Below are 13,147 nucleotides of genomic sequence, written 5' to 3' on the forward strand. Positions count from 1 at the left end.
TCTCTTGACTGACTTTATTTCCCTTCTGAACAACTTACGGGATAACCAGGGAAGGGAGATCTCGATAACTTGGTTGCTAAAGGAGTTAAGGGAAGTAGGAGCATCGTTTCACATATGCACAATTTTAAAAGTTCAGAGAGATCGGGTTCAAAGGGCAAAGGACATTTCTATAAAATGTCGGACTAACCTTTCTAATTTGTTGTAGGGGTGTTTGTTCTCTTTTTCTATTGTCAAAAAAAAACAAAAAACAAAATCATCAAACTACTTTATCTTAAAAACAAATATAAGGTCATGTGAATTACATAACCTAACATACTTAGATACAACAAATTATGTTGTTTGTGACAGAGGGAGGAGTGCATGAGGAATGAAACAATTAAGATGAACCACAAAAGATAGAAACTAAAATACCACAAAACATAGATACTCAAATACCATATAAGGGAAATACTGTAGCAAAAAAGTTGTCTCTGGCAAAAAATTTCAAATACTATCTCTATGGTAGGGTAGAAACTTTAACATGCACAACCATCATATTAAGTAATAATCACATCAACACATTAAGTAATGAAAAGATTACAACAAGTACACTTAAACCCCAAACACATGCATAACAGTGGCACAAAACATGCTTAAGAGTGGCACAAAGCATGCTTAATAATGGCACAGACACTTACTTACCACATACATAACAAGATCAAATTTCTTTTTACCATAATTTAAATTCACACCACCTATCTGAGGGTTCTTTTTAGCTTAGGGCCAACCACCTCCGAATTATTCGCTTTCATCCTATGTGTCTTAAGTACTCTTCTTTTTCCTTATGCAATTGTTATCTTTTCTTCTGCATTTCTATTTTCTTTTGCATTTCTTTTTTCTTCCTAATTTGTTCTTGCTTCTCATATAAAACTATCACTTCGCTAGTCATACTTTCAGAATCCGCACTATAGCTTTCACATTTTGATGATTCTGCATCTGAATTTGGAAAGAATTCAAAATCACTATCCTTTGAAACATTACCATCATCAATGTGTTCGATCCACAACCTTTTTCTTTTTATGTTTTTTCCAATCAACCATCCCCTGCACATCCAACAAACACACAATTTTACTCAAATATATCTACCTAAACACCACATCAACCTAATCACATTCCAAAACAGAAAAAGGCAATTCCCAACATCAATATAGACCTACTGTCATACTTCACAATTACCAACTACATTATTCTAAATTTTAAGTGAAACTGGGTGAATTTCAACTACACTCCACTAAATTTCTTCCACATTTAAACTTAAATTCAACTAAACTATTCTAAATTTACCAGAATTCTATAATACATCTACACTCCCCAAGATCAAATTGTTTTCATACTTAATACACGCGCTAATAGAAATTCACATAAATTCAACTCCGCAAAAATGTAACCAACTACATTATTGTAATTAAAGTCAAAATAAGTGAACTTCAACTAAACAAAAATTCAATTACAACTACATTATTGTAAATCTAACAGAAATCTACTATAATTCAACTAATTCTAAACTTAAACTAATTTAATTGAATTATTGTCATATTCAACTAATTCAAAACCAAATTAAGCTAATTCTAATCCATTATACTAAATCATAGATTCACAAACCCTAAAACCCAAAATTCGCAAAAATTTAGTAACACTAAACCATTTATTCACAAACCAAACACAATACATAATACATCTATAGTAAACCCTAGAGATTCAAACAAAAATTCACACCAAATTTCGCAAACAAATAGCAAACTGAAATCAAAAGGCCTAACCTTGTCCCCGCTTCATATTTGTAACGAAAACCTTCGACGAGCCTAGCCAGAAACACAAAATTTTCAAAAGAGCCTTCTTCTTCTTCAGAACTAGTTAGTCTCCTTGATTGTTCTTCTCTTGAGTAGTTCAAGTGTTGAAGAAGTTGAAAAGAAGAGAATATGAAGAAGCTGAAAAGAAAAGAAGTGGGAAATGAACCTAATAGGATCTAAAATAACACGGAGATAACATATTGGAAAATTGTAAACTAATAATCCCACCTTTAGGTGGTCTTCCACAAACAATCCCACCTTTCTAAAATCCAGAAACAATCCCACCTATTCCCCCTATCTTCCATTAACGATCCTTTTTACAGGTTACCCCTTAAACCGGTGAACCTATTCTATTTCCCTCCCTAAATTCTTTCTTCTCCAACGGTTTTCCCCCCAAAAAACATAAGTTTCGCCATTTTTATGAAACAAAGTAACAATTAAAAAAAAAAAAATTAACTTTCAGAAACTTATCTTCATCGAAAGGACTGCAATTGTTCATTGATTGAAGGAAATTAAGGTCCTTAGCACAACAATTCAAGGTGGGCTAATTAGAGGTAAATTTTCGACAAACCCTAGCTTTCTTAAATTTGCAAATTAAAGCAATTAAACGAAGATAGCTTCGATTAACATAGTGAAGAGTAATTTAACTAGTTATTAACATAGTGAACAGCTTTAGGATCTTCAGACTCAACTACATCTTTGTAAAGCTCTTCAACTCCCAAACCGTATTCATTTTTCACTGCAAATCTCACCAACGGCATCTTCTTCTTCAACCCCAGAAGATAACAGCTACGACGCCGAAATGGGGATAACCCCAGATGATTTTAACAAGAATTGATAAAACCCCATATGAAATTAATGGGGAAAACAGAAATTAAACTAACCCCAGATGATTTTTATGGGAAAATACAGGAATTCAGTAAACCCCATATGATTTTAATGGGGAAAAATAGAAAGTAAACTAACCCCAGATGATTTTAATGGGAAAATACAGAAATTGAAGTAACCCCAGATGATTTAAATAGGGAAGAATAGAATTTGAAGTAACCCCAGATGAAACTAATAGAGAAGAACAAAAATTAAACTAACCCCAGATGAAATTGATGGGAAAAACAGAAATTGAAGTAACCCCAGATGATTTAAATGAGAAAAACAGAAATTGAAGTAACCCCAGAAAATAATTTGTTAGGGATAAACAGAAATTGAATGAATCAAAAAGATGGTAATGATGGATTACTGTACGAAGTGGGGAAATTGATTAAGATTTAACAAACAATGCAATAAATATGAGAAGAAGAGAGAGAAAGCAGTAGGTAGCAAGAAAGGAGCAGCTGAACTGCAAATTGAAGGATGGATTTGTTGGTTTATAGTATTTGGAAAGAGCAAAATAGCAGAAGCAAAAGTAATACAAATTACTAGTTAAATTAAATTAGAAGAAACCGGTTGTTCTAAGCAATCTAATTTTTTAACCGGTTTCAATAGGTGAAGGATCGTTAATGGAAGATAGGGGGAATAGGTGGGATTGTTTCTGGATTTTAGAAAGGTGAGATTGTTTGTGGAAGACCACCTAAAGGTGGGATTATTAGTTTACAATTTTCCTAACATATTATATATTAGTATTTTTATATGTATAGCATAGTTCCAATACATACAACTTAAGTTTAAAGCCATGTGAATTTACCTCTTTACCCCTGTGTTGGGAAATTTTACCCCAGCAATTTGCTCGGCTAAGACCGGCTCATAATGTGGTGCATTGAATTAGCTTATTAGCACTTTGTAGTTTGCAGATTTGGTAAGCTCAATTATTTCCACACAATGCATTTATTAATGGGTCATTATTTCCCCTTCAAAAACACAAGACGTAATAGGTTTCTTATATGTAAATTTGCCTACAGATCAACTCTTTTTTCTCTTGGGACTAAATGGAGCTGAAAAAATAACTACAATCAATTGTTTGACTTGCATAACCTCAGTGACAGCAGAGATGGTATAATAAGTAGTTGTCTGATTACTTTTTACCAGCTTATGCTTTCTTATCTAATAAGTATTAATTGATTAAATTCACCTATTTAAATTATGGAAATTCCATCAAAAGTTCAATTGGAATGTCAAATATCCGAAAAATTATCGATCTCTGCCGTCAGGTAATATTTTTTATCGCCCTATTCAACTCTCAAGAATTTTCTCTGCTACATCTCACTAGCCTCCGAAAGTAGAGACAGGAATGACTATGTTAGCAAGCTTGTTGGACATAAATATGAGGCTAAGGCAATACTCTTTATTTTTTAATAGGAAGTGGGGTTACATAACTTTTACTGTTGCTGCAAATTCGATATATTTTTTGGTTTGTGTTTAAGAATATTGTAATTCATGTATCTTTAGGTGTGAGGGTAAAATGGTCTCATGATGATAGGGAACTTGCATCATGTGATAAAAACTGTACAGTCAGGTAAGTTGTGGGGCTTTTGTGATTAATGTTAGCCTCATTTACTTAAGGGTTGTTTAGAGAAAATTAGGATGCAATTATAACTCAAGTGATGATAATTTAGAGATCATAAGTGGTTGAAATAGTTCAGTTTTCACACACCATGTGACATTATGAGGTCAGATGATATGCAAATATTTGGTTGAAATAGATTTTTAGTTAATTGTAGCCTTCATTACTTAATATGATTAAACAATTGCCGCATTCGTTATTTAATATGTGATTAAATAATACGAAGTATTTAAGTTCTGGTAGTCTAGAATTTTTTATGAAATGAAATTATATTAAGAAATGATTACAGCCTTCATGTTTTAATATGATTAGATGATTTAACCCTTAGCAAATGATCAATATATCTTGTTCTGTATTAGCCTTTATACCTTCATTGTACAATTTTAATATACCAGGTTCTAATAGGGTTCCGTTTAGCTTGCAGTAGCTGTAATCTTGTAGTAGCTTCTATGATGCAGCTGGTCTCATTTACAAATTCTTCAATTTGTAAAGTGTTTAGTAACTTTAGTTATGAAATTCGGCGAATTTTATTGTAATTAGTATACTAACTTTCATGAGAGTTGGAGCAGGTTTATGATATAAATTTGCTCTGTTCTTGTTTAAATAAAACTAGTTGGTTATATTTAATATTTTTGTTTCACTTGAGGTATGACCCTGTTTAGTTCATGTTAATATTTGAACAATGACATTAGTGGATCTAAAAATCTATTAATATTGATATTGTTAGCAGGTTTGTATATGACACAATTGTGACGGGGTTGTCCCATAATAAATGGTTTTTGTAACAGGATTTTCGCCTTTTGTTCTTGGCTTCTGCGACGAGATTTTCGCCCGTCGTAATGGATTTTGCGACAGGATTTTTGCCCATCATAATTGGCTTTTGCAACGGGATCACAACTAAAAAAATGTTCTACGACGGCCCCCTTTAAGGACAGGCTCGTAACGGAAAATCCCGTCAAAAATGGTCTTTTATGACGGGTTTACGATGGGATTTCCAGTCGTTAATGGGATCTTTTTTGTAGTGAGAGAAAGAAAACCAGAGGAGCTCATAGGGAGGAGAGCATGAGAGAGAAGAGGCATGGGAGGAAAAAGAGAGGAGATCGAGAGAGAAGAAAGAGAATAAGGGGGAATGTGGGGGCAGCTAAGGTTTGTATTCTTCCTTTTTTTTGTAAAAAAATTATCGATGGCTTAAAAAAAGACTTTATCAATGGAAGAAAGCCATCGAAAAATATACCGTTAGCCTAACCATCGGTATTTACAAAATTACCGATGGCTTTATATTTTTACCGATGGATTTTAGTGGCCATCGGTATTTTCCCTTGGTAAATACGCGTATTCTTGTAGTAAAAGTCTCTGTATGTAAACCCAAAGTACCAAACATGACATTACTTTCGCCAATAATCCTATCGTCTAATGGATTAGCATTATCAAGGCATCATCCTATCTCAGCTTAACGAGTATCTTTGAACCAGGAACCATTAATTTGAAAAGTAACCAAAACATGCATCCTCTACTATTGTGTACCAAACTACGCTACGAAAAATCCAAGCGGGCGGAAACCACCATCATAACCAATGGCAAAAGCATATGTGTCGACGAAGAATGCATGTGTTTCCATAATATCGAAAACTTGTAAGCTGATTGGCTTAGTTCGTACAACCAAAATGGAAGTAATTGTGAAGTAGCTTCCATAAAAATAACTTCATATTCCAAATAAGTTGCCAAAAATTAGTAATGATATTATTAATAAAAGTATTACGAGGAAGAATTTGTCGTTAAAGGATTACACATCCCGTTTTAATTGAGTACCTCCCTAGAGAAGTACGAGACCAATATAAAAAAATATTCTTAAGTAGTGTCCAGCGATTCCATAGCCATCAGGATTGTAGAAGCATATGTAGGCATAAAGAATAGTAACACTCTATTTTTTAAAATCGTACCCTCTATTTTTAAAATTAGCGCATTATATACCTATTTCATACACATACTTGATTCCATATCTGTTCTTGTACAACCGAGATGATAACAATATTTATTTTCCTATTTACATTTTTAAAAAATTTGTTTAATTTTAAGTTTGCCACGACGTATAATATAATTACCAAGAAAATCTCAAAGACAAATTAAGAATTTCTGACATTAAAAAAAAAACCTTAAACAAATGTGAGTAAGAGTAAACGATAAGAAATTAGAAGTGTAGGACTCAAATACACAATCACGCAACACAACACAACGTAAAAAAACGTTAAAAAAAACAGACAATTCTCTCTCTTTCTCTTTCTCTTTCTCATTGTCTTTGTCTTAAAAATCACACCCACCTCCTAATCTCAACCGCCCATTTTTCTGACAATTTCATTATTTCCCTTTTAACTAATTTTCTTGTTTCATTAATTTTGAGTAAAATATACAGAGTACAAATTTACAATTTCTGAAACTTCAATCAAATTCAACAATAAAAAGGGAGTTTTAACTATTTTTTTTAGCTCAAATTTCCAACAAAAAATGGGCGAAGCAGCAAATTCAGAGAGAAACAATGGTAGTAGTAGAGATTCTTTTGATGGGTTTTCACCAGTTTCTTCAACTCGTGTTTTTTGGCAATCTCGTAAGAGGCGTGGTTCGTTTTCTCTCTCCTCTTTTTCTTTTTCTTTTTTTTTTTTAAAAAAAATATTTATTTGTTCATGACTAATTAATTGAAGCATATACAAGTATTATTTGTGTTTGATTAATTGTCTTTGATTCATTTTTTTCCTGAATTAAAAGGAACAAAATTTTCTATGAATTACTGCTTTGATTATGTCAAAATACTAGTTGAAAAAAAATTAAAATTGTTTGGAAAAATAGCTGTTGATTAGCTATTGATTAGCATGAGAAGTAAGATATTGCGTGAGATAAACAAAGACTTTGTTGGGTTTTTATGGGGATTTTCTTTTGTTTATTTATATCTTTTCTCCTTTGAAGGAGTATACGTATAAATTTACAATAATTTCAAATATATGTAACAAGCTAAGCTTAGCTAAGTCAAATTTGATGCAATATTAAGAAAAGTAATTCCAGCTTGAATTTGATTTTAATTTTGATAAGTATCGCCTTATTAAAGGGATTCTGTTGTTAGTCAAATTTTGTATGTTCAATTGCTGAGCTCGTTGTTTGGAAATACTATGCAAAGGTGGTCTTGTAGCTTGACACGCTTCATAGTTGTTGAAGAGTGGTTGTCTCATTGTTGGGGACTTTGATTTTATGACAGCGGTTAATTTTGGCACCAAACTTCAACACTTCATGTATAAGCATTGTCCACTTTGTTGCTTACTGTATAAGTTAGTTGCTTGGAAAGTAGGGTTCCCCACTTTGTTATCGTCTCTAGTTAATTTAGGCGTTATATCTTTGATTCGCGCTAGATTAGTTTGTTAAAGTGTTTAAGATGTTATTGTGGATTTAAATCTCATCTACTTCACTGCCTTGCTCTTTCTGTTCCATGAATGACTATGGAGTATCTGACTTAAGGTTATGTATACACACCGAGGGTAATAGTTTATAATATTTTAAATGAACAAACGGATGGTGCATTGTCGTCATATGTCCATGACCATTAAGGATTATTGGAAAAGGTTAGCTATGCAAATGTAGGGAGGAATTTGTTGTAAATTCTCCAAGATTAAAAGACAGTAATGTAGTAATAATTGGATTTTGAGATTGGAGATGATGATGTGATTTTATTATTGACTGCATGAGGAAAATAGGCTATTTTCTACGAAAAAAAGGATAAACAAAATAATTTTAAAGTTTTCCCCAATTACATCCCCATAGTGTTGGGAAAGGTTACTTTGTGTTATGTTGAGAGCTTTTCAACTATTAGCTCGGACTGACCTCTACAGTATTACAAATCCAGAAATGACACAACCTAACCTGATTTGGAAAATATTGGTGAACCTTTTTCTTAACTCTTGAAAATGCTCTATTGGTAATTGCTAACATTTTGCTGATTTTCTCTATATTCCCAAAATCTAGTTACTGGCTTAGTGCTCTACAATATTCCCCTGAAAGTTGTTTTTTACTCTTATTCAATGGGAGAAACATCAATTGAAATTATAAGAAAATTTTCTTAGTCTAACCCTTTTCATGCACTAACTTTGTCCATTAAGGCCTTATTCATTTTAACAGACTTAACTTGTCTACTACTATTTTTTTGAAAGCTAAGCTTATCTAATACAAAGTATACTCAAAATTAATTTTCGATGATTCACTGTTATGTAATATGACTGACTAGTGTATATATTAAAACTGAATTACACTGACTACTCCATACCAAAACTAATTTTCGATGATTCAACATAATGTAGTATGCCTAGTGTATGTTAATGATTAAAACTGAATTACACTGACTGCTTAATTTTTTTTAGTGACATTTTCCTTAAAACTTTGTTTTTCTTACCTCTGTTTTTTTGTAATTGACACACCTCTATTTGGAAACATTTTACTCTGTACTATTTTTAATTAAATCTCTCTTCTTTGGTCCCACTATTACAATTTAAATTATTTCTCTCTCTTTTTGGTCCTCACTTCTTCATTTTTTTTTTACAATATTCCTATCATCTAACGTCCTAATATACTTGTATAATTTTCCAATAAATCACACTACCCATGCACTCTATGCAGTTCTCCTAAAACTCCATGCAGAAGATAGCATGTCTTCTTTAAAAAAAATAGAGTTTTTTTTTTCTTCATAATTGATGTAAATTAATTAAAATTGATTTTTATCAAACTTAAGCAAGCCCAATATGCTACTGTTTCTTCTCATACATCATGACATATATAGTATTCGATGTTCACAGGGAGTGTTTAGTTTGGTGTAAAATGTTTTTTAGGCCTTTGGTTGGTATATGGGTGGAAATAAGTTTTCTCAATGGTGGAAAATAGCTCCCTCAAAGATAGAAAGCAGTTTGGTGAAAACTCACGTTTTATAAAATGTTTGATATTTGTTAGAAAGCAGAAGATGAATCAATTCCTTTATATGGGTCAACTGGAAATTTGTTCAATTATGTTTATAACCACAACAAAAGTATTTTGAGGAGGAAGAAAGAAGATACTAGCCTACTAGGTGTGCATTCCTGTTCAAAGGTGCTTGTTGCTATGCGTGTGCTTAACAGCTCATAGTGTATTTTAATATTGTTCTGCTTAAATTTGCTGAATGTTGAATGCACATGGTCTGCTTGATTGGCATTAATGCATGGGTGCTGTAACAATTGTTACTACGATGTTAGTTTCTGGTTAATTTTATTCCACAAGACTAGCTTCTTGTGACAGCAAGCGCACTGAATGTAACCAAGCCAAGAGATGAGCCAATGTTTAAAACGCCAACAAAACCAGAAACTTCAGAGGAAGAGAAGGCACCGGACTCGACTCCTCCAGATACTGTTCTTTCAGAGCGCAGAAAGGCTTTATTTGAACCGCTGGAACCTATTGATACTCTCCCAAGAAATCGACCCTCAAATGAGAGCTTGCTTCCTCCTCCAGATTTTGACGCAACAGCATATCCGAAGGGCTGGCTGATAGGTAAGAAGCGGAAGCTGGTAAATGTCGATGTTGTTGAGAGCATGCGGAGGATTGCCATCCAGGAAATGAATCGCAAGGTGGTTTTTCAAGTCCTTGCCCCTGTCCTATTAAACTCGTAGGAAAAAAAAAATTACCACTAAAATAGAGCTTGAAAATGCAATCAACAAAGAATAAAATTTACCAAGAGAGTACTCTCACATGAGAACTCGTACTAGGAAGAGCGTGTAATTGCGGCACAATGAAATATAGGAATTTATTCCCCAGCAAAAATGTCAAGTACTGTGATCACCAAATTTATAACTGGGAAAAAAAAAAAAAAAAAAAAAAAAATCTGAACTACTCTGTAATGTAAGAATGGTTTGACAAGGTAAAGCTATGTGTGCAGGATCGTGAAATTGATGGATTAAGTGAGCAACTAGACGAGGATTCTCGTGTTCTTGAACATCTACAAATCCAGCTTCTAGAAGAAAAAAGAAAGCGTTCAGATGTTGAGAGGGAAAATACAATGCTGCAGGATCAAATCAACATGTTGATGAACATGCTACAGGAAAATGAAGCTGCAGAAGAGGAGGATGCAAATGAGCCTTAGTTGGTTCTAGAAAAGTATTTTAATTCTTTTGTATAGTTTTTCCTGAAATTAAAACGTACAGTAGAGTGGTGTTAAGCAGCAAGTTTTAGTTGCTGCATGGAATTTACTAGCATTTGTTTGTTTGTTTGTTTGTTGCTATAAATTTAGATTAAATGTTTGTACGCTTTAATGATTTAAGGATAGTATGATGTACAATGTATTGTCGTCTGGTTTTGAGATCTAATGACAAAATATTGTGAATGTAGTTCTGGAGCTTTAAAGACAGATTTCGGTCTTTAAGTGCAAATAACAGTTTATGTAAATAATCCTTCTGTCTTGTTGATTTGTTCTTAGTTGTCCTTATTCTCTTCTCTCTTCAGTCTTAAGCTATCACAATTATTAACCATCATCTCAACATGCATGTTACATTATAAGGTTTCTAATTAAAGGATTTGTTAAGAGGTCTAATATGAACCATTATTATTTTAAGAAATGTCGTAAGACATCTGAACACTACATTACTACGTATTGTATATGCATTAATAATTTTGAATGGAGGGATTTATACTAGTTGTTTCGGATGAAAACAATCGAATCTCGGAAGATCCTTTTATCTTGAGGGAACTTGGTCTCGGTCCGAACGACGCAGGAGCCGAGGGTTTCCTGCACAACAAATACACGTAAACTAGCCTCGGGGGGGACGCCGAGGAAGGCCCCTCCGATGCTTAAGTCAGTATATTAGAGAGAGAAAGCTGTGCAAGAGTTTAGTTGCTTGAGGCTTTATTGTCTTACCAAGAATTGACCAAATTGTTGGCTTTTATACCTTGGCTAATGAAGGAGGCGGATTGGGCCCGGAAGTCAGTTGGGCTGGGCCAAGCTGATTGGGTCGTTGACTGACCTTGACATGGCTTTGAGGATGTTGATTTTTGACTTTAGCACATTTGGAGAGTTGAACCTTAACCTTGGGCTTTTAATTGGATCATTCAGTGACCAGGCCCAATTGGACTAAATTGGACCCAAACAACTTGCCCCCCAGACCCGATTTGGAAGGATGACGGGTCGGGTTTGATTTAATCAGAAAAGGAGGGAAGTGAATGATTTGTTAATCCAAAAATGTGAATTTAAACCGTAATTAACCCATGATTAATGAGATAACAACAGTTAATGTGGATAATTGCGGAAGTTGGACGGGTAGTGGGCGACTTAACTGCAAGGTCGTGTGTTTAACGGTTACTTAGTGGGGTGCTTGAGAGAAATTGAAACGCAGACTCCTTGAATTCCCATTTCTGGAGATATAAATAGAGGCGCGTCTTCTCTCCCCACTCATTCATCAACACAAACCCAGAATTCTCAAGAACGCTCAAGAGCCCGCATCAAAACTTCGCAAATTCCCCGAGCATTAAGCTTAGAAGCTGAGACTTGTCACTACCAATTCGTAAATCGGCGGCTTTTGCTTCAGATCAAGGTAAATTCCTTTGATTTTATTTCATCTTTCTTCGACTTTGCACTCTTTCCCCTTTTTCGACTTTTTCCTTCGAAATTCGTCAATGGTGAGGGGAGTTAGAGGTGGAGCCCGTGCTCCAAGAAGAGCAAGGCTAATCCCCGATCCCAGGGACAGGATTGGGACCTGGAATGGACGAAGGACAGAGTCTGACCCTGCTGAAGGGGTTAGGGCGACTCCCATTTCTTCGGCTCCTCCTCAGAGGGCTGAGGGGGTGAGCGCTTCAGGACGGGATGATGAAGTTCCCGCTGTCCTTTGGGATATCCTCCCAGGGTTTTCAGAGTGGGAGGATGCCGAAGTAGCTTCGGCCATGATAAAGAACCGCCCCTACTCATGGTGGGTAGAGAACGCCGATCAATATCGATTTGCCGAGCAAATTGAGTTGCACTACGGCATTTTTGAAGCTGATGGATATTGGTGCCGAATGCCCTCAGCATCCGATAGAATCCATCGTCCACCCCCGGGGTATGTGGGGGTGTACACGAGACAGCTTCAGTATGGGCTGAGGTTCCCTTTGGACGTTTTCGTCCGAGACTTGCTGATCCATTACAACATTTCCCTATGTCAGCTAACCCCCACCAGTATCCGAAGGGTGATGACATACTTATGGGTCTGCAAGTTCTTCAGATACGTGCCGAACCTGCACTGCTTCAGAAAGCTCCATCGGCTAGTGCCAAATATTCAGAGTGGGCACGGAAGCCATGGTTCTGGGTGGTATCGGATTGAGTCCCGGCCCCAATACTTGACCATGTGGCCAAATGACTCTTCAGACAAGGACTGGAGAGGTCAATGGATTTGGGTTAGGGCACCCACGGAGCCGAGCCACCCTTACGTTTTCAGCGCTCCCCGGTATCTTGCCGAGCCGGATCCTGATATGGGAAGTTTAGGTCCTCCCGAAGATAGCGGGCCAGACCCGAACCTTAATCAGCAGAACATCTTCGGCAAGCTGCCGAACCGGGGAGGCAGCGGCCGAATGCAGCATATCCCGGAGACTTGGCTCCCCGATACGCACTATGTTTTCCAAGAGAATATGCTGGCAGCTGTCGGCCTCAGCCGAAAGTTTAGGGATGGTAATCTTCTTCGGCTGGGGCCGAGGCCTTTTAATTATCTCTTTTCTTCTTTCATTTTGCTTTCTTGTGATGTGCCGAACTAACTGAATTGACTTCCCCCCTTTTCTTTTTCAGAACGGGACGAGACCAACG

The 13,147-nt window shown here is 35.5% G+C and overlaps 1 protein-coding gene across 1 annotated transcript; it reads left to right on the top strand.

The window, feature by feature from the left end:
- Positions 1 to 6,533: 6,533 nt before the first annotated feature.
- Positions 6,534 to 10,787, top strand: LOC110692155 (protein HEADING DATE REPRESSOR 1-like). The gene is made up of 3 exons (XM_021869155.1): positions 6,534 to 6,940; positions 9,628 to 9,953; positions 10,262 to 10,787. The coding sequence occupies exons 1-3, from the start codon at positions 6,829 to 6,831 to the stop codon at positions 10,463 to 10,465; spliced, it is 642 nt and encodes a 213-aa protein (XP_021724847.1). The 5' UTR covers positions 6,534 to 6,828; the 3' UTR covers positions 10,466 to 10,787.
- Positions 10,788 to 13,147: the final 2,360 nt, after the last annotated feature.

This window comes from Chenopodium quinoa, unplaced genomic scaffold (genome assembly GCF_001683475.1).
Source record: "Chenopodium quinoa cultivar QQ74 unplaced genomic scaffold, ASM168347v1, whole genome shotgun sequence".
In the NCBI taxonomy this organism is placed as follows: domain Eukaryota; kingdom Viridiplantae; phylum Streptophyta; class Magnoliopsida; order Caryophyllales; family Amaranthaceae; genus Chenopodium; species Chenopodium quinoa.

Bases quoted from the DNA above. Each gene is read 5' to 3' on its own strand.
- LOC110692155 (XM_021869155.1), top strand. From the start codon at position 6,829: ATGGGCGAAGCAGCAAATTCAGAGAGAAACAATGGTAGTAGTAGAGAT. The intron at 6,941-9,627 runs GTTCGTTTTCTC...TTCTTGTGACAG, and splicing joins GCAATCTCGTAAGAGGCGTG to CAAGCGCACTGAATGTAACC. The intron at 9,954-10,261 runs GTGGTTTTTCAA...CTATGTGTGCAG, and splicing joins TCCAGGAAATGAATCGCAAG to GATCGTGAAATTGATGGATT.